The 21,905-nt window shown below is 50.2% G+C and overlaps 1 protein-coding gene across 1 annotated transcript in view; it reads right to left on the reverse strand.

Annotated features, from left to right (window-relative positions):
- LOC137421508 (E3 ubiquitin-protein ligase TRIM7) overlaps positions 1-16,221 on the reverse strand; it is a 30,427-nt gene extending 14,206 nt beyond the window's left edge. Inside the window, exons 1-2 of the mRNA XM_068107633.2 lie at positions 15,249-16,221; positions 6,787-6,882 (exon numbers count right to left, since the gene is read on the reverse strand). Of these exons, the coding sequence (XP_067963734.2) occupies positions 6,787-6,882; positions 15,249-15,827 (675 nt within the window). The 5' untranslated portion in view covers positions 15,828-16,221. The remainder of the gene's footprint in view (positions 1-6,786; positions 6,883-15,248) is intronic.
- Between the last annotated feature and the right edge of the window lie 5,684 nt (positions 16,222-21,905).

Genomic DNA, 21,905 nt, shown 5'->3' on the forward strand with positions numbered 1-21,905 from the left:
TGTACTAGTGGTAGATATCTGGTTTGGTAAGTTTACAGATCGAGTCAAATCCATGGACACTCAGAAGGCCTTTGCTCCAATGCCAGGGTGGGTTGTCGCCGAGCCAACACCCAGCCAATTGGCATTGGCTGATGACAGTTGAAATCACTGCAGATGAGAAACAGAGTAAGTTGTTCCATGTTAGAGGAAAAAGAAGAATATGGTATAGACTCGTCATCATTCGCTAGACAGTATACCACGCCATACATTATGAGTGGGTCGAGTGTGGTGGTGGACTTGTGGCGGGGAACAGGGGGAGAGGAGGGGTGTGAGGTGGGGGCATGCGGTGTCGCGGTGAGTGGAGTGGGGGTGGAGGAATGTGTGGCAGGAGGGTGGTGGCAGCAGGACGCTTGGCCAGGGGGTGGGATGCATAGCCGGCGGAGCAGGACATGTGGTGGGGGGAGAAGGATGGGCTGTGGGGAAGCATAATGAGGGACACGACGGAGTGGAGAGGAGCGGGGGACTATGGAAAATGTATGGAAAACTATGGAAAATTAAACATTTTAAAATGTCATTAAAACCTTTAAAGTCAGAAGCAAATTCGTTATATTAGCAGATATTTAGAATGAAAGATAAAGAATGAGTGAAGGAAGGAAATTGGAGGCAAAATGGTTAATATTTTTCATGTTCACATTCCTTTTTGTTGTTTTTAAAATAAGAGGGGGGAAATGACAATGGCATCCAAGGTCAGCTCCACACATGGCTTACTGACTTCCTTTACTCTCATAACCAACATGGAGATCTCAACGGGATCCTTTCATCTCTTCTCCCTGTTAAGGCTGAAGTGCCTCAAAGCAGTGTTCTGGGCCCATTCATATTCCTAGTTTTCATTAATGATCTCTGACTCTGGAAAATCCCCTTCATTTGCTGACGATTCCACCCTCTGTTGTGACATCCCTCATCCTTCAGACAGGAAGCAGATTATTCTCTCTTTTCAGACCTTGGCAGAATCACAAGCCGGTCAAACCCTTGAAACATGTCTTTAAATCCTGACAAATCTCACACACTCACTATCTCTCTCTGAAAGGACAGTCGGGCAAACCCTCCTATCTACTGTACTTTCCGTGGAGGTTGGTCGAGGTCCAAATGGGCCGGCTTGAGGCGGTCCACGGAGATGCGGTCCGCCTTGCCGCCGATGTCGATGGTGAACGACTTGTCGTCCCTCTTCAGGACCCGGAAAGGTCCATCGTACGGCGGCCGGAGCGGTCCCCGGTGTGCGTCGTGCCGGATAAAAACGTACTCCGCAGTGCGAAGTGCTGGGGGGACGTGGGGTTGGGGGCAGCCGTGGTGGGACGTGGGCACGGGGGCAAATCTCCTGGCGGCCTCCTGGAGGACCGAGCGTTGGCGAGCCGCGGACCAGGGGCCGGTGGCGTCAGGGATGAATTCGCATGGCACGCGCAGTGGCTGGCCGTAGACCAGCTCGGCGGTGGAAGCCTGGAGGTCCTATTTAGGGGCCGTTCGGAGGCCCAATAGGACCCACGGGAGCCTGTCGGCCCAACCATCGTCCTGGAGGCTGGCCCTGAGAGTGGCCTTCATCGAGCGGTGGAACCGCTCGCACAAGCCGTTGGCTTGGGGGTGGTAGGCCGTGGTGCAGTGAAGCTTGACCCCCAAGGCCTGGGCGACCGTGCCCCAAAGCTCGGAGGTGAATTGCGGGCCTCTGTCGGAGGAGATGTCTGAGGGGGCGCCGAAACGGGCAATCCAGGTGCCAATGAAGGCCTGCGCCACGTCGGCGGATGTTGTTGATGCCAGCGGGACGGCCTCCGGCCACCTGGTGGTCGTGTCCGCCATTGTGAGGAGGTGGGTGAAGCCCTGCGAGGAGGGAAGGGGTCCCACCAGGTCCACATTGACATGGTCGAAGCGCTGCGCGGCCACGTCGAATGGTGCCAACGGGGCCTGGGTGTGCCGGTGGACCTTAGCGCACTGGCAGGCGACACAGGCATTGGCCCAGTCGCGGACGTCTTTACGGAGCCCGTGCCAGACAAATTTCGCTGCCACGAGCTTCTGTGATGCTTTCCGGCCCGGGTGGGAAAGGCCGTGGAGGGCGTCAAAAATGTGCCGCCGCCATCCGGTGGGCGCGATGGGGCGAGGTTGGCCCAGGGAGATGTCGCACAGGAGAACTGTGCCTGTGTCCTCGAAGGGGACGTCGGCCAACCGCAGGCCTGTGTCCGCTGTCCGGAGGGCTTGCACCGTGGGGTCGGCGGTCTGGTCGGCCGCCATGCGGGCGAAGTCCACACCCAGGTGGATGGCGTTCGTGCCGGACCGGGAGAGGCAATCGGCCACAGCGTTGTCCTTGCCCGTGACGTGCCGGATGTCCATCGTAAATTCGGACACGGCGGAGAGGTGGCGCTGCTGGCGGGCCGACCATGGCTCCGTAACCTTGGCCATGGCGAAGACCAGGGGTTTGTGGTCCACAAACGCCGTGAACGGGCGGCCCTCCAAAAGATGGCGGAAGTGGCGAACAGCCAGGTAAAGGCCGAGGAGCTCGCGGTCGAAAGCGCTATACTTGCGCTCGTTAGGGCGAAGCTGCCGGCTGAAGAAGGCCAGCGGTTGCCAAGCTCCGTTCACCCACTGTTCATGCACGGCGCCCACCGCGTAGTCGGAAGCGTCCGTGGTGAGGGCGATGGATGCGTCAAGCGCCGGGTGCGCCAGCATGGTCGCGTTGGCAAGGGCCAGCTTAGCGCCCGTGAACACCGCGTCCATCTCTGTGGTCCGGGCGATGTCGTACTTGGCCGGCTTGCCCCGGAGGGGTTCGTACAGGGGGCGCATGAGTTGGGCGGCGCGAGGCACGAACCGGTGGTAGAAATTTACCATCCCCAAAAATTCCTGTAGGGCCTTGATGGAGCGAGGGTGCGGGAAACTTGTGACTGCCTCCACCTTGGTAGGCAGCGGGACGACCCCGCGCTTCGTGATGCGGTGCCCCAGGAAGTCGACGGCCGTTACGCCAAATTGGCATTTTGCTGGGTTGATGATGAGGCCGTGCTGGCCGAGGTGCTCAAAAAGCGTGCGCAGGTGGACGAGGTGCTCCGCCCGGGAAGTGCTGTCGATGAGAATGTCATCCAGGTAGACAAACAGAAAGGTGAGATTGCGCAGCACACTGTCCATCAGCCGCTGGAAGGCCTGGGCCGCGTTCTTAAGGCCGAACGGCATTCGGAGGAACTCGAAGAGGCCAAAAGGTGTAATTACAGCCGTCTTCGGAACGTCGGCCGGCCGGACAGGTACCTGGTGGTAGCCCCGAATGAGGTCTACCTTGGAGAAGATCACGCGCCCCGCCAAACGGGCGGAAAAGTCCTGTATGTGTGGTATCGGGTACCGGTCGGGGGTGGTGGCATCGTTGAGGCGGCGGTAATCGCTGCATGGTCGCCATCCGCCACCCGGTTTGGGCACGATGTGCAGGGGCGAGGCCCACGCACTATTCGAGCATCGCACAATTCCCAATCGCTCCAGCGCATCGAATTCCGCCTTTGCTACGGCGAGTTTGGCCGGGTCGAGGCGGCGAGCCCTGGCGTAGACCGGTGGACCTGTGGTCGGGATGTGGTGTTCGACGCCGTGCATGACGGCGACGGCCGAAAACGTCGGCTGCATGAGGGTGGGAAACTCGGCGAGTAGGCGGGTGAAATCGTCCACGGCCGGGAGCGCGCAGGCTAGCTTGGTCGGAGCGGAGCCGCTCAATGAGCAAGCGAGCGAGCTGAAGGTCTCCGCGTTGATGAGCCGACGCCGTTTGACGTCGACCAAAAGCCCATGCACGCAAAGAAAATCTGCACCCAGCAAGGCCATGGGCACGTTCACCGTGATGAAGTCCCACCTGAAGCGCTGGCCCCCGAAGCAGAATTCGACGCTGCGCGAACCGAAGGTGCGGATGGAGGAACCGTTTGCGGCGACAAAAGCGGGGCCGCATAGATCGGCCCGTTTGTCCTGCACCGAGGCGGGTATCACGCTCAGCTGAGCGCCTGTGTCACACAAAAAACGCCGCCCGGACTCCGTGTCCGTGATAAACAGAAGGCTGCCTGAATGGCCAACGCTCATGGCAGGCAGCGAGCGCCGGCCTGGTCGTTTCCCGACCCGCCGAAAGTGCACGGTGGGCGGCACGTTCTGGCCTTCTGCCCGAACCTGGCGTGGTAATAGCACATGGTCCGCTCTGGTGGAGGCTCCGGCGGTCGCGTCGGGTTCGGTCGACGGGGCGTCGCGGCGGCCGCTGCCGTCAGTGGCGCTGACTCGGCCGGTGGAGGCGCCAGTCGTGGCGCGGGCATTGCCTCGGTCGGCCCAGGGTCCCAGGCAGCCGCTCCGACGTGTTGCCTGGCCGAGCAAAATTTATCGGCCTCCTTGGCCAGGGCGCGAGGGTCCGTGATGGGCGAATTAGCCAAAGCTAAGCGTACCTGCCCGGGTAGCCCTGGAGGAACAGCTCGCGGAAGAGGAAGTCCGGGCTGTGGTCACCGAGAACAGCAAGCATGTGGTCCATGCTTTCGGACGGATGGGCCTCTCCCAGCTCCGGGAGGTGCAGTAGTTGTCGTGCGCGTTCAGTCTCCGTGAGTCCAAACGCACCGAGGAGTAGGCCTTTGAGCGCGCCGTATTTGTCGGCGTCCGGCGGGTGCTGTAGGAAGCTCAGAACCCGGGAAGCGGAGGAGGCGTTGAGCGCGGAGACCACGTGGTGGTAGCGCGTCGTGTCCTCCGTAATCTTTCGCAGGGCGAATTGAGAATCGGCTTGAGCAAACCAAACGGCCGCGTGAGAATCCCAAAAGCCCGGGAGCTTCAAAGCTACAGCTGACTCCATCGCCGTGTTCGTAGAAAGGGGTCACCAATTGTGGGAGCTGTGCTCGCACGATAAAATCGGACAAAATGGACGACGCCAGGAATTAAGTTTCTCTGCCCGTTTGACTGATGACGTCATCATTAATTTTTTTCGAAGCGAATTTATTCCTAGATTATGCTCAATAAATTTCATCTTGATCGGATGAAGTTTTGTACCTGTCGAATTATGACGTCATAATGGAGGCACCTATGACATCATCATTAATATATTTTATTCCCCATGGAGAGTTCTTTACAATGAGCCATGTCTCAATTTTTTCTATTCAGTGCTTTCGGAGATATAGAGGTGCAAAGTTTTTCGGTTTTTCCAAGATGGCGGCCGAGCCACGTTACCTATGACGTCATAATTATCATTAAAAAATTATACAGGTGGAGTTGCACCTATGGTGAAAATTTCCTGTCCGTCGGACCAACGGTTGCAGAGAAAATCATATTTATTCTGTGCGGACAAACAGACAAACAAAGCGACAAACAGACAAGCAAACAAACAAGAAGACGTCATGCGTAGCACGATACTTGCAAAATCCGTCCTCCCCTCCCCCCCCCCCCCCCCAAAAGTTTTCCATTGATACAGATTGTCCATTTCATGGAGATTAAAATTTACAATCTTGATCAAAGCTCGGGTCAACAGGATGAAAAGTGACGATTTTTCAGCTGAAAAATGAGGATTTTAGAAATTTGGCCTATGTTGACCTTTTGGCCTATGTTGACCTTTAGGCCTATGTTGACCTTTCGGCCTATGTTCACCTAAAATATAACTTGTGGTTGAATTCAGTGACCAGATATGCAAGTCCTCTTCAAATTTCAAGTCAATCAGATGAAAATTGAGGATTTTAGAAATGTGGCCCATGTTGACCTTTTGGCCGATGAAGACCTCAAATATACTTGGTGGTTGAATTCAGTTGCCAGATATGCAAGTCCTCTTCAAATTTCAAGTCAATTGGATGAAAAATGAGGATTTTAGAAATTTGGCCTATGTTGACCTTTTGGCCTATGTTGACCTTTTGGCATATGTTGACCTCAAGAATACTTGGTGGTTGAATTCAGTGACCAGATATGCAAGTCCTCTTCAAATTTCAAGTCAATTGGATGAAAATTGAGGATTTTAGAAATTTGGCCTATGTTGACCTTTTGGCCGATGTTGACCTCAAGAATACTTGGTGGATGAATTCAGTGACCAGATATGCAAGTTATCTTCAAATTTCAAGTCAATTGGATGAAAATTGAGGATTTTAGAAATTTGGCCTATGTTGACCTTTTGGCCTATGTTGACCTTTTGGCCGATGTTCACCTAAAATATAATTTGTGGTTGAATTCAGTGACCAGATATGCAAGTCCTTTTGAAATTTGAAGTCAATTGGATGAGAATTGAGGATTTTAGAAATTTGGCCTATGTTGACCTTTTGGCCTATGTTGACCTCAAGAATACTTGGTGGTTGAATTCAGTGACCAGATATGCAAGTGGTCTTCAAATTTCAAGTCAATCAGATGAAAATTGAGGATTTTCGAAATTTGGCCTATGTTGACCTTTTGGCCTATGTTGACCTTTTGACCTATTGACCCCAAAAACAATCGGCTTCTTGCTTTTGACCAACTCTACCACTTGGTGAAGTTTCGTGAAGATCGGTTGAAAATTGTGACCTATAGCCCGGTGACAAACAAACAGACAGACAGAACCACAAACACAACCGACCAATATACTTGAAAAATCTTCGATTTTGCAAGTAACAAACAAACGGACTCAAATGCAATACCCTCTCCTCTGGCGACGGTAATAATAATCACCACTCACGTGGAATTTACAATGGAGATCATCCAAAGATATCCGTTAAAGTTAACGGATTCAGTGCAATTCCAATCAACATCTGTACGAGTTGTGGAGAGGACAACGACCCCCATTACATGCTGAGGGGTTTCATGCACTTCCCCTGAGCAACGTACCTGCACTTCCGTCGTTGTTCGAGACGAATGCTTCAACATGTTTGAGGTGAATTTCTTCATCCCCAGCACTTTTTTCTGCTCTGATGGAATCTTTTTCTGTTGGAAATAAATACAAAGCATCCGATTCGTTTCAATTAGACGATGATGCACACAAATATCTCGTGAAATCCTTAAGCACGATGAATAACATGCCATTTACCCTCCAAGAGAGCGTACCCTGGATTAGGTGGTGGTGGTAGTGGTTCGTATGCGGCCTGTGACTGCTTGGGTGCACCATTTTCTTGGGGCACGGCTGTCTCTCCCCCCTACCCCCCCGCGTCTACCCTCCAGCTATCTGGTACTCATTTTGCCGACCTCGGAAGGATGACAAGCTGAGTCAACCCACCTGGTGGTAATTTCAACTGCACCACATGGCTCGAGTTCAAGACCCTAAGATCTCAAGCCAAACACCTCAACCGTTAAGCCAACGTCAGGCTTATTTGAGTTGATGCAGGGACGTCATGGGATGTGAGTTTTACTCACATTTACATTAAAATACCGACATCTTTCCTGGAAGTCCTTGCAGTGTCTATGTTTTATATCTCTCCCACCTCCCCCCAAGCCCTCTCTCTCCCACAGATCTCCCGATGTCCCTGCTCTCAAATGTTGTGCTTGTGTGCTCCCCCTCTCTCCCCATCTTGTCTCCCGCTCCCCTTATTATATGTTTTTTATGTGTCTGTTTGTTGTTTTTTTGTGATTAATATTAGCTCTTACACGAGCCTCGATCTTGTGTACAAAATAAATAAATAAAAACCTCCATCATGCCATACTCTTTGCAGACCGTCAGTGCTGCCAAAGCAGTTTCTTGGCAAGAGTTATACTGGGTGGTTTGTCATTGACTTATCAGCGGTGTTTGTCCATGCTCCATCTTCTGAAATGCTGACCATCGCAGCAAGGAAGCAGGTAAATTGGTCCGAGTTTGAACCAATGATCCCCCAAAGAAAACCTTGATCTCTTCAACCCCCGTTAATTCACCCCAGATCCACTTTCTTTTTTGAAATCCCGACTTCTTTGTTTCCTGGAAGTTCTAGCAGTGTCCATGTGTTTTATACCTTTCCTGCCCCCCCCCCCTTCCCATTCCTCCTCCCCCCAAGTCCTCTCCATCCCACAGATCTCCCGTTGTCCCTGTTCTTGTGTGCTTCCCTCCCTCTCCCCATCTTGTCTCCTGCTCGCTTTATTGTATGTTTTGTGTGTCGGTTTTTTTTTGTGATAAAATGTTAGCTTTTACATGAGCCTCGATCTTGTATACAAAAAAAAACAAAAAAAACCTCACAGACTCCTAGTGGATGCTCTCACCATTACACCCCCATCTTCAGCCCCTGAGGTTCTGTCGCAAAGGAGTCAAATCCAAGATATGCAAATTACAACAAGCGGTATCATTGAAAACGATGTCTGGTGTTGGCTTAAGATTTTAGGGTCTTGAGTTTTAGCCTTCGTCGTGCAGTTAAATAAAACCATGTGGGTTGACTCAGCCTGTCGTCCTTCTGAGGTCTGCGAGTACGAGCTTACTGGAAACGGGGGGTCGGGGGGGGGGGCACAGCCGTGCTTCCAGGAAATGATGCAACCAGCAGCCACAGGATGCAGACTGAATCGTAATAATTGAGAAGGATAAATTTGCACAGAGGGATGGAGCATGGGGTGAAAAATGGATGCAAGAGGATGTAGACTGCCAGGTGTTCCAATTTTTCATTTCATTTCGTGACCTGAAAATCGGGTGGGCATCAAATTGGCATGATAATATAGAAAAAATTAAGAAATAATGTTCATGACTTTTCACAAGTCAGATTCTGGTACGTTAGTCTGTAATATAATGTTGAAATGTATAATTTTATTTCCAAAATCTCCGTTTAGCCTCGAACGCATTTCGATGTATTGACCAATGAGGATCGCGCTTATTCGCGCTACGAACGATGTCTGGGCTTCCGGCTGCGAGTAAACAAAATGGCGGCCTCCAGTAGCAGCGACGGTGACGAGGGTGGGAGCGAGAAACGCTGTTATATGTGCATTTCTCCGGCCAAAAGATCAAGTTTATTACCTTTTAGTGATATAACATGGCCGCGATATTTGCAATTTGTTCTTACGTGGCAGAATTTAGAAGGTGATCAAGCTGAAATTGCGAGAAATTTCGTGAAGAACCACGCTGACGAATTCGGCGAACGTGGCAACAGTATGGTAACAATACCTGCTATAGCTATACCTCATGATGCAGCGTTTCATCAAGTGTGTTATTCACGATTTACCGATAAACAACGAGTGAGCAGGGTGCAAAGCAGCATGAAAAAGAGAGAAGGAAATGCAGCCAATACTGGTAGGTTGAATAACTTGAATAATAAATCATGACAATGCTTCAAAACTTAGTTTGATTTTTTTTTTTGTGAGATATATGTAAAATGATTTTGTGTGTAGTCGAACGATTTTGAATTGAAGGAACTGTCCAATATTTATGCAAGGAGGTAGGGCCGAGGTGAAACAAATAAATTTTTAAAAGGAAGTCTGAGGAAGGGGGTGGGGGGGGAGGGAATCTAGTCGGGCTAACCATGACTTGAGGTCTAGACATTTTAAACTCACATAATTTTAATTGTTTTCTTTTATGTGTATTTATTGCAGCTTCAACATGCAACGACATCAACGTCAACATTGACAAGGTGCATAAAGGCCCACAACCAGTCAGGAAACGTGCTCTACGCTCCAGCTTAGGCAAGCCCAAATGTTCAGCCAGATCCCAATATGTGTTGCCTAATATATGCATCCTTTGTCAGAAAGAGAGAACAATCAATACAGGCAAAAGGGGCCGAAGAAAAGAGCCTCTAACAAGGTGCTCAACAATTGAGGCACCAAGACTGCAGCAAGCTGCTAAAGACAACAACAATACAAACCTGCTGCTTCAAATTCAAGACCGCGATTGTGTTGCGATAGAGGTAAAATACCATGGTCGCTGCTACAAGGAGTATACCCGGTATTTAGGCAAGCTAGCAACAACACCTAATGCAGAGCAACAAGGAGACTCCAACTACTCAGAAGCATACACATTATTTTGTGCAACAGTCAAGGATCATATAATAGACAACAAGGAAATCTACAGACTGAAACGACTTAATGACATGTTCATGAAACAAATCAAAGCAACACACAGAATAGAATCAAACTACAAAAGTGGCTTTCTCAAGACAAGACTGATGAAAACATTTCCACAACTATGCTTTCTAACCCCGTATATGCGCTGCCAAGGACACCTTGTGTATGTTAATGACATCTCCACTGAAGTGCTGGTTGAAGAAAAGAAAGTGTTGCAAGAAACCATGCATGGTTCAGGTGATGACACAACAGAGACAGAACAAACATCCGACTCTGAACCAACCCCACCAAAGCAACCTGGGTATACTGAGAATAACCTTAGAGAACACTACTTCACTGCGCTACAATTGAGAAATGCAATAGATGAGATCAAGCCAAATATGCCATGGCCCCCAACCTCTGAGCACCTGACAACAAATGCCGCAGAAGCAATTGTACCTGCCTGTCTCTATAACTTTATTGCATGGATGGTGGGAGTGTCAGACGAACCTGATTCTGATGAGTTTGTAAAGATAGAATCTACAATACATAGAAGAATTCTCACAATTGCACAGGACATCATATACCTCCAATCAAAGGGAAGGAAACAGATGCCCAAACATTTGTCACTTGCAATGACAGTACGTCATCTCTCAGGTTCAGCCCAATTAATCAGCCTACTGAACGGGTTTGGTTACTGCGTCTCAAACTCTGTCGTCTTAAATCATGACACTGCACTGGCTAACCAAAAACTACATCGTGGAGAGGATGCTCTTCCATCAATCATTCAGGCGGGCAAGCATGTCACACTCGTATGGGACAATAATGACTTCGGGGAGGAGACATTGTCTGGGCGTGGAACAACGCACAATACCAATGGGATTATAATACAGCGACCAAGTCAATCCCATGAAGTAGTACAACCAGCACCAGTCACTACAGTTAAGAGGACGCGGGAGAGATCGATGCAGCCACCTGCAGTGAACCTTGCCACATATTATGGAGGGAAAAAAGAAGGACCCGCTCCATTCGCAACCAGCGTTCCATTGGATCGAGCAACGTACTTCCCATTACTCCAGCACCCTAAGACGATAGACCTAGCATACCACATCACCAAGTACAACATTGACGGGACTCTGCCATCTTGGACAGGATTCAACCAACTACTGTCTTGTGTTGAAGTTCCACCAAAGAGCGTGATAGGGTATCTCCCTGTCATTGATGCCACTCCGACTGAAATGAATACGGTACTAACAATACTGCAGAGAAGTGTTCAGATCGCCGACAAGTTACAGTTGGAAGCAGTCGTCATTGTCGTTGACCAAGCCATCTATTGCAAGGCAAAGCTCATTAGATGGAAGAATGCACAGTTCATGAAGAGACTGGTAATTCGACTTGGGGCATTCCACACTGCAATGTCCTTTCTTGGCTGTATTGGAAAGAGATTTCGAGAAGGTGGTCTCCAAGACATCCTGGTTGAGTCAGAGATTGTTGCAGTGGGGTCTGTGAATGGAGTGTTCAGCGGCAAGCATTACAACAGGGCAGTTCGAGCCCATAAGCTGATGTCAGACGCGATGCAGCAGATGCTCCTGGATGCATATTTTGAATCTATTCCAGAACATGAAGCGGGTAGAGTGAAGGAACTTTTGTCAAATTTAGCTGAAGCTTTCCCAAATCCAAACTACCATGTCATTCTCAACAGTGACAAGTTCAAAGACTTCAAAACCTCCTTTGACAAATTCTTAGAAGCAAGTGACACCAAACCAACATTTCGCTTCTGGAGTTCATACATTGAGACGGTGGAGCTTCTCTAGCCCATCTCGAGTTTATCATGACGTCAATGCGCACTGGTTCGCTTGTACGCCGCGTAATTGTCTTTGATGGGTTAAAATATCACCCCTTACACACTTATTGGACCTATTAACAGTTTCAAAATAGCATTGGTAAACCACCATGGATCGTAGTAGCAACACCAATCACAAATATTGTACAAAAATTTAAAATTATGCAGGTTTTAAGGTCCAAAAACATGACTTTCTGATAAATGCATCAACAGCATGTTATTTTACCAAGTCGTTAAAACAACATTTTTACTACTTTTGGGGGTCTGAATTAATAAATATTGCTGCCAAGACCAATGTGAACATGACATCATATAGTTTGTGTTGTTTTTTTACTGTGTAAATGGGTATTTCAAATGTAACATACAATTGGTGTATACTGGTGTTTTGGGGCAGCGGTTCTCGGTAACGTACCACGATATCGCTTGTGAAAAAAAACAAGATGTTTTGGAGGTCATAAGGCTTCATCCCACACCCTTCTTGCCAAATCCCTAGGTTCAGGTCATGAAATCAAAAAAAAAAATAGATATCCACCCTATGGCCCTGTGTCTAATGGTTGAGAAAAGGAAAAACAAGATGGGAAGAGATATGACGGAAAGAGGGTTAAGCTTGTCGGACGAACAAGGCGTGTCAGACGTATAATGCGTGTCGGACGTTCAAGGCGTGTCAGACGTATAATGCGTGTCGGATGTTCAAGGCATGTCGGACGTACAAGGCGTGTCAGACGTATAATGCGTATCGGACGTACAAGGCATGTCAGACGTATAATGCGTGTCGGACGTTCAAGGCGTGTCAGACGGATAATGCGTGTCGGACGTACAAGGCGTGTCGGACGTACAAGGCGTGTCGGACGTTCAAGGCGTGTCAGACGGATAATGCGTGTCAGACGTATAATGCGTGTCGGACGGATAATGCGTATCGGACGTACAAGGCGTGTCTGACGTATAATGCGTGTCGGACGTTCAAGGCGTGTCAGACGTATAATGCGTGTCGGACGTTCAAGGCGTGTCGGACGTACAAGGCGTGTCAGACGTATAATGCGTATCGGACGTACAAGGCATGTCAGACGTATAATGCGTGTCGGACGTTCAAGGCGTGTCAGACGGATAATGCGTGTCAGACGTATAATGCGTGTCGGACGGATAATGCGTATCGGACGTACAAGGCGTGTCTGACGTATAATGCGTGTCGGACGTTCAAGGTGTGTCAGACGTATAATGCGTGTCGGACGTACAAGGCGTGTCAGACGTATAATGCGTGTCGAACGTACAATGCGTGTCGAACGTACAATGCGTGTCGGACGTACAAGGCGTGTCGGACGTATAATGCGTGTCGGGCGTACAAGGCGTGTCAGACGGATAATGCGTGTCGGACGTTCAAGGCGTGTCAGACGGATAATGCGTATCGGACGTACAAGGCGTGTCAGACGTATAATGCGTGTCGGACGTTCAAGGCGTGTCAGACGTATAATGCGTGTCGGACGTACAAGGCGTGTCAGACGTATAATGCGTGTCGGACGTACAATGCGTGTCGGACGTACAATGCGTGTCGGACGTACAAGGCGTGTCAGACGTATAATGCGTGTCGGGCGTACAAGGCGTGTCAGACGTATAATGCGTGTCGGGCGTACAAGGCGTGTCGGACGGATAATGCGTGTCGGACGTATAATGCGTGTCGGACGTACAAGGCGTGTCAGATGTATCATGCGTGTCGGACGTACAAGGCGTGTCAGACGTATAATGCGTGTCGGACATACAAGGCGTGTGTCGGACGTATGGGGATTTAAGGACGTGTCGTACAAGACGTGTTGGACGTACAAGGCATGTCAGACGTATAATGCCTGGTGGGTGTCAAACGTACAAGGCGTGTCGGACGTGTAATGCATGTCGGACGTACAAGGCGGGTCAGACGGATAATGCGTATCGGACGTACAAGGCGTGTCAGACGTATAATGCGTGTCGGACGTTCAAGGCGTGTCAGACGTATAATGCGTGTCGGACGTACAAGGCGTGTCAGACGTATAATGTGTGTCGGACGTACAATGCGTGTCGGACGTACAATGCGTGTCGGACGTACAATGCGTGTCGGACGTACAAGGCGTGTCAGACGTATAATGCGTGTCGGACGTATAATGCGTGTCGGACGTACAAGGCGTGTCAGACGGATAATGCGTGTCGGACGTACAAGGCGTGTCGGACGTACAAGGCGTGTCAGACGGATAATGCGTGTCGGACGTACAAGGCGTGTCAGATGTATCATGCGTGTCGGACGTACAAGGCGTGTCAGACGTATAATGCGTGTCGGACATACAAGGCGTGTGTCGGACGTATGGGGATTTAAGGACGTGTCGTACAAGACGTGTTGGACGTACAAGGCATGTCAGACGTATAATGCCTGGTGGGTGTCAAACGTACAAGGCGTGTCGGACGTACAAGGCGTGTTGGACGTACAAGACATGTTGGACGTACAAGGCGTGTTGGACGTACAAGGCATGTCAGACGTATAATGCCTGGTGGGTGTCAAACGTACAAGGCGTGTCGGACGTACAAGGCGTGTTGGACGTACAAGACATGTTGGACGTACAAGGCGTGTTGGACGTACATGGTGTATTGGACGTGCAAGGTGTGTTGGACGTACAAGGTGTGTTGGACGTACAAGGCGTGTTGGACGTACAAGGCGTGTTGGACGTACAAGACGTGCTGGACATACAAGACGTGCTGGACATACAAGACGTGTTGGACATACAAGACGTGTTGGACATACAAGACATGTCGGACATACAAGACGTGTTGGACGTACAAGGCGTGTTGGACGTACAAGACGTGCTGGACATACAAGGCGTGTTGGACATACAAGACGTGTCGGACATACAAGACGTGTTGGACATACAAGACGTGTTGGACATACAAGACGTGTTGGACATACAAGACGTGTTGGACATACAAGACATGTCGGACATACAAGACATGTCGGACATCTGGCGATCCAGCGATCACACCCACGTCCGCTGAACTACAATATGACTTTAGTTTCCTTTTCAATATCTGAAGAACAGGAAGTACAAAAAAACCTAAAACAAAGTTTGAGACGTGGGTGCAAAATCACCATCACTTCCTATGTAGCCGATGGCTGCTGATTGCGCATCTGTGCCGCTGATGCAGTGCCCCCTGTTCCCAGTCATTTTGCCGATCGAGAGATGACCGAGGCTGTGTCAACCCACCTGATGTTATTTAACGATGCGACAGGGGCTCAAACTGAAGACCCTGAGATTTTAAAGCAGCCACCATGACATTGAAGGCAACACCAGGCTTACCTGACCTATTAAAGGTCAGGTAAGCCTGGTGTTGTAACTTTTTGAACATGCCACGTGGAACTCCCGATAATTTACCTGCACGTAAGTGTGACGTAACGTGTTTCGAGCGCAGTACGTTCGTGTGACCGTCGTAACAGAAACAGCTGGTACAGGTGAGCACACGTAACATTAGAAAAACGAAAGGTGGTTGAACAGACACTAAATAGGTACATCACCTTCATGTCCATCATGGCGTCGTGCACCGAAGAGACCTTGTGGTTCGCGTGCTTGCCCGCCATGGCGCAGCTCGTGCAGATGAAGGTCTTGTCGTCCTTGCAGTAAAAGGTGAAGAACTCTCCGTGCTGGGGGCACTTGAGACCCTCGAGACCACCGCTCAGCACGCTCACCATCACGTGTCTCCCCTGGAGCTTCTCGTGCGCCTTGACGTGCGCCTCGCAGTACGACATCTCGCATTTCAGACACATCTTGATCGCCGGGGTCTTGGTGTCCAGGCAGCCGTCACAGGTGACCCTCTTGGGAGCCTCCGGAGGGACGTCCGGGACGATCTTCAAATGACCGAGCGCCGCCGTGGCCGCTGCGATGACCACGTTTCGCTGCAGATTCGGGCGGGAAACGAAGCAAGCCCGACAGTTGGGACACGGAAACATGCCCAGCACGCCTCGCCAGGCGCTTTCGATGCACGACTTGCAGAACGTGTGTCCGCACGGCAGAGACACGGGCTCGTTGAACACCTCGAAACACACCGAGCACAAGAAATCATCGAGGATGTTGTCGCCAAGTCCGGCAGCTGCCATTTTACTTTGGGTGGAGTGGAAAGGTGTCGCTCAAAGTGCGTCGGACGAGGAAAAGGAGGCAACGAGGAGGACAGGGGACTCAAACTCGGGTACGTACAGCCATACAGGTACAGGTAAATTGTACGGGACAGATTATTACCAAACAACGTAATTCACAACAATTGGGGTTTGCCGTCTTCACGTCGTTCTCCAAACTCGAACACCTCGCACGGAAGCTCAAAGCAGATGGACGGAGATCGAATGAACTTTGTTTGGATTGATTTGTGAACCGGGTCTACGGGTTACACGGAGTTCCTCCCAGTTCCTGTAACTGACGCCGCCGTTGTTGTCCCCTCCTACTTCGCCTTCATGACACCGAACGCACTTCCACGTTCGAATGAAGCTTCTTCGCAATGACGGCAACAATTAACCTGTCAGTGTCATGGAGATATTTTAGTTTATTGTAAATGTGTACTATCAAATGGGAGGAAGTTGTACAAACATGAAATACATATATATATATAAATGTCGAATAAATGTAATATTGAAGGAGCTGGGTGGGGCTCCCACGTCGATCGGAAGAATGGACGCGACAAAAAGCTGGAATTCATCCGAGTTGCTTTAATCAAACCAAACACTCAGGCACTCTGAAAAGCCCGTTTATCGGGCAGCAATATATATACATATTATCCCGGAGCGTTTGCCCAGGAAAGGCGAGAGGGGGCGTGGCCCAGCGTCCTGGCTGCGGCCTGGCAAGTTGAGGGCGAGCCTGCCCGGGCGTCCTGGACGAGCCCGGCATGGTGATCGCTCCGCGTCCTTGATAGGTGCAAGGCGATTGTGAAAACCCAGCGGTAGCCGCTACAATATATATATAAATATAAATATACGGAAGCCTCTCCTCAGTGAAAGACACATGAAAGTCCGCTTGGAGTTTGCAAAAAAAAGCACCGAAAGGACTCTCAGACTGTGAGAAACAAGATTCTGTGGCCTGATGAAACCAAGATTGAACTGTTTGGCTTCCATCTGGCCACTCTGCCATAAAGCCCAGATCGGTGGAGTGTTGCAGTGGTGGTTGTCCTGGAAATTTCTCCCATCTCCACACAGGATCTCTGGAGCTCAGCCAGAGTGACCATCGGGTTCTTGGTCACCTCTCTTACCAAGGCCCTTCTCCCCCGATTACTCAGTTTGGCCGGGCGGCCAGCTCTAGGAGGAGTCCTGGTTGTTCCAAACTTCTTCCATTTAAGAATTATGGAGGCCACTGTGCTCTTGGGAACCTTCAATGCAGCAGAGATTTTTTGTAGGCTTCCCCAAATCTGTGCCTCGACACAATCTTGTCTCTGAGCTCTGCGGGCAGTTCCTCCGATCTCATGGCTTGGTTTTTGCTCTGATATGCATTGTCAGCTGAGAGACCTTATATAGACAGGTGTGTGCCTTTCCAAATCATGTCCAATCAATTGAATTTACCACAGGTGGACTCCAATCAAGGTGTAGAAACATCTCAAAGATGATCAAGAGACATGGGAGGCACCTGAGCTAAATTTCAAGTGTCATAGCAAAGGGTCTGAATACTTATGTAAATGTGATATTTCAGTTTTTTCTTTTTAATAAATTTGCTTAACTTTCTAAAATCCTGTTTTCTCCTTGTCATTTTGGGGTATTGAGTGTAGATTGATGAGGGAAAAAATGAATTTAAACGATTTCAGCATAAGGCTGAAACATAACAAAATGTGAAAGGGTCTGAATACTTTCTGAATGAATGAATGAATGATCGTTTTAAGGCCATTTTTCCCCGCTAGAGCAGGGGTTGGCCTTGCGGGCCCCATGACAATCATGGTTCCCTCTTTGAGGCAATGTTTTTATGGCCGGATGCCCTTCCTGATGCCAACCCTTGGTCACACTCTTACGATGCGCAGTGACACAGTGTGCCTATTCTGAATCGCGGTACACACCGGGATCATTCATCCCAGCAAGCTGGTACTCAATTTGCCGACCTCGGAAGGATGACAGGCTGAGTCAACCCTCCTGGTGTTAATTCAGCGATTGACCGGGATTACGAACCCAGGATCCTAGGATCCCAAGCCAGCACCCTGACCGCTAAGCCAACGCCAGGCTTTAAAATGCACTGTATATATATGTATGTGTATATATTGTTGTGGATATGAGAATGTTGTTTTTTTTTTGTTGTGTAAATTGTTGAAAAAATATCGCCCTCCTTGCTCCAGTTATGTATAAAGGTCAAAGTGCGTCCCGTAATTAGTTCATAAGCACTCACGTTAGCCAATCATAGATTTCCCCCCTTGTTGACAGTTATTTCCTTATTCTGTGTATTAGGCTAAGGATTTGTCTTCCATTAATTTTACACTCCATTGCACCAAGTGAAATAAGAGTAGATTCCCTTCACATTCCCCTTCCAACCATTGCCAACTGCATTCCCTCAAAGCCTCAATTGCCAACTGCACTGGGCGGTTTGTTAGGGTTGCTACAGCTGTGGTTTGTTTCATCCCAAGACTCCATTAGCCACGAGGTAATCTCGGAGCCGAAGGTGGGAGGAGTCGGCCCAGCGCCGGGAACAAGGCGTGGCCTTGCCAACGCCTCCTCTAAGGGCGGGATCGGGAGCCCGCGCGACCAACCAGGGCCGAGGTGAGCTCACCGATGGGCGTATCCTGGACACCAGCGGCTTGATCGCCTGAGGCGCTATAAAGAGCGCGCGCCAAGAAGCCTTTGAAGAGAGAGGACGAAGCGAAGCGAAGAGAGCAAGAGAGAGAGGGAGAAAGAAGCAGAAAGAGGGAGTCAGGGCAAAGCAAGAGAGGAAGAGAGGGAGTCAGAGAGAACAAGTGCCAAGTGCCAAGCCTGAGGACAAGTAACAAGTGCCAAGCCTGAGAAGAAGTGCAACCACCGCAGCTTTAAACCACCACAGCTTTGAGCTTCGATGGCAGTTTTCGTCCGTGGCTGCGAAGGAACGGCGGCTGCTAAACGTGCCGATCGACCAGGGGGCGGCGGCTGCTCACTCCCGGCCTGACCGTGCTCCGGTTCCAGTTTTCGTCCTCTCCCTCCAGCCATCCACCTCCTGCCATTCCTGTCATCATTCCCCGCGTGAGTCTGTCTTTGTTTGTTCTGTCCCTGGGTTAATTAAGCCTGTATAGATAAGCTAGCATTTCACTGTGTCACCTTTCCTCTTCTGTATTTTATTTTCTTATCCTTCCTTCTTCCTTGGTTTCTTTCAATTGTGTAAATAGTAAATAAATCATATTTGTATTTCTTACCCTTTGCCTTTCTTTCTTCTTTACATCCTTCGTCTTAATCTTTTCCCCATTGAATATCTGTGGCGCGATTCGGCCAACGTTCAGGAATCGGGTTAGTCGGGGTAACTGTTAGGGCGCGGCGGCCATCTGCTCGGCAAACAACATCCTCGCCGCGGTCCCGTAACAATTGGTGTCGGGAGCGAGATTGGACCCGAAGCGCGCTTAACGCGCTAAAAATTACGAGCGGCCGAAATTCTGTTTTGTTTTGTTTTAGAAAAATCCGAAATTTGAAATCGCGCCATGGCTAGTCAAGGCGAAGGGATGCCGGTGGGGGAAATAGAAGAGGGGTTAGGGGTAACCCAGGACCACAGGGAAGAAATGGAGGAGAGCAATGAGGAGGTGGTTGAGGGAGTATCAGGTGCACAAAATGGCGCCCTCGCGCACGTGAATGCAGCGGCACCAAATTTAGCGGCGCCCGTGACCGTAGCAGCACCGGTGGATTTGAACCTTTTTATGATGCAAATGGAGCCCTTATGGCCAAGAATAGTGAGCAATTGGGAAACCAAATCGTAGGGTTGGAAAGCAGAATGAGGGACGAAGCGAGGGGTGCCGGTGAATGGTTAGACAATAAATTTGCGGGGTTAGACAATAAATTTGCGGGGTTAAGACAATAAATTTGAGGGGTTCGACAATAAATTTGAAGGGTTAGACAACGGGATAAAAGAGGTGAAGAATGGGTTAACGGGGTTGGAAAATAGAATGGCTGCCCAGGAGAACCAGATGGAAGGAATGAAGAATGGGTTAATGGGGTTGGAAAATACAATGGACGACAAATTGCGGAAAATAGGGGAGCAATCCGCCCGGGAAATCAAACTGATGGGGAACCAGATAGAGGAGGTGAAAGTCGGGTTAGAAGGTAAATTGGATGCTCAGAGGGATGAATTAGAGCAAATGAGGGCGGCATCTACCAGATAGATGGGAGAAATGAAGGAGGAAATAAGACGAGGTGTAAGCGAGGAGGTCTCGGGGGTACGCGAAGAGGTAAAGCGAGGTGAGAAGCGTATGGAGAAAGAGGTGAGGAATAATACGGCTAGGTTACAAGGGGGCATAGAGGACCTGACGCAGGAGGTGGAACAGCTGACGGTGGGACAGACTGAATTAGTGGAGCAGGTACAAAGGTACACTGCGGTACTAGGAGGGTTAAAGGCGACACAAAAAGACATCAAGAACGACTTGATAGCGACGAAGAGGCAATGTCAGATGGTACGTGAGGGACTGACAACGAGGTGACGGAGGCAATGGAGACAAAGGACCGAGAGGTGAGGACGCACATAGAAACGGTCAAGGTGGCATTAGAGGACGAAATTGAGGAGACGCACCGGGAAATAAAAAAGGTGAAGCAAAAGTTAGAGGAAGTGGAAGAGGGGGTGAGTGAAATTAAGAAGAGACGGAGGGAAACTAAGAGGGAGATAAAGGAGGAGGTGATGGATTATGTACAAAGTCGGTGCTCAAATCGTGATGGTGAGCTCGCTAACCAAATAAAGAGTTTGCAGGTGGCGAAGGAGGTGCGGAGACGAGGTGCCAAGGTGAGTGGCGATATATTCGGAAATGTATATGATGTGAGGGGAGTTTCAGTCGGCTTGGGGGTTGGTGTGGACCCGGGTGTTTGTGAGAGGCCGCGGGTGAAGTGTGCGACAGGTACGGAGTGCGAAAGAGGAGGTGTGCGAGAATGTCCGACCATGGGGTGTGTGAGGAAAAAGTGCGCGCCAAGGAGTGAGATTGCTGTCGAGAGTGAGTTGGTCGTAGCGCGTGTGCGGGGGGGCACATGGAAGCGCGGGATGGGGAGTGTTACAGAGGATGTAACGAGAGGGAGCACACCTGTGGTGAGTGTTACGGAGGGTGTAACGGGAGAGTGTGCGCAAGAGGATGCACGAGAAAGGTGTGTAACGGACGGGTGCATGAGGAAAGAGTGCGCTGGCAAGAGTAAGGGTGAATGCGCGACCGAGTGTGGTGGTAAAAGTAGTGAGAGTGACACGGAGCGTGAGTTGGTTGTGGCAGGTGAGAGAGGATGTACACCTGGAATGGAAGGATGCGCACCTGGAATGGTAGAGCGCGTATGGGAATGCACACTGGAATTGGTAGTGAGGCACGTGATTGGCTGTGCAAGTGAGAGCACACCTGTGGTTGTCACAGAGGTGACCGAGGAGGGGGCGCGAAGAGGTGTGTTGGTGAGGTGTGCGAACGACGAGTGTGTGCAAAGGTGTGTAATGGTCAGGTGTGTGACCAAGTCTGTAAGCGGAATGAGTGTACCTGAGTGTGTAAGAGAAGGTGCAATGACTAGGAGCATGGGAACGGCTGGATGTATGAGCAAGGAACGGGCTACGGGGTGTAAGCATGCGAATGGAGCATCGACGCTAACCGGGTTAGCGGTTAGAGCGACTTATAGCCGAAGCGGGCCTGGGCAGCTTTGCGTGCCGCGGGGATCCGCGGCGGTTTCGAAAGAACCGCCGTGCGAGATCAACGCCGGGCCGCGCTCTGACCAGCCGCGTCCATGCTCCGCTAAGCGGAACGGGCGGTCCGGTAGGAAGGGTCGTCACGACAACCCTTTGTGGTTGAGGCGTTCCGGCAGGGCGAGATCGGGCCATTGGACGGCTCTGTGCCGAGATGGTGCGTGGGATCTCGGCCCGGGTAAACCTCCTTCCCTGCACCGAGTGTCGGACGGATCCAGCCGTCGGCACCAAGCAACCCGCATTCATTGCTCGGCTTTGCGAAGCCGAGCTTTAGAGATGAATTGGCGCACCGAGAGGCTCAAGTGAGTGGACGTGTGATGAGGATAGTGTTTTGGACCCGAAATTAG

This window comes from Myxine glutinosa, chromosome 2 (genome assembly GCF_964187855.1).
Source record: "Myxine glutinosa chromosome 2, kmMyxGlut1.1, whole genome shotgun sequence".
Lineage (NCBI taxonomy): Eukaryota > Metazoa > Chordata > Myxini > Myxiniformes > Myxinidae > Myxine > Myxine glutinosa.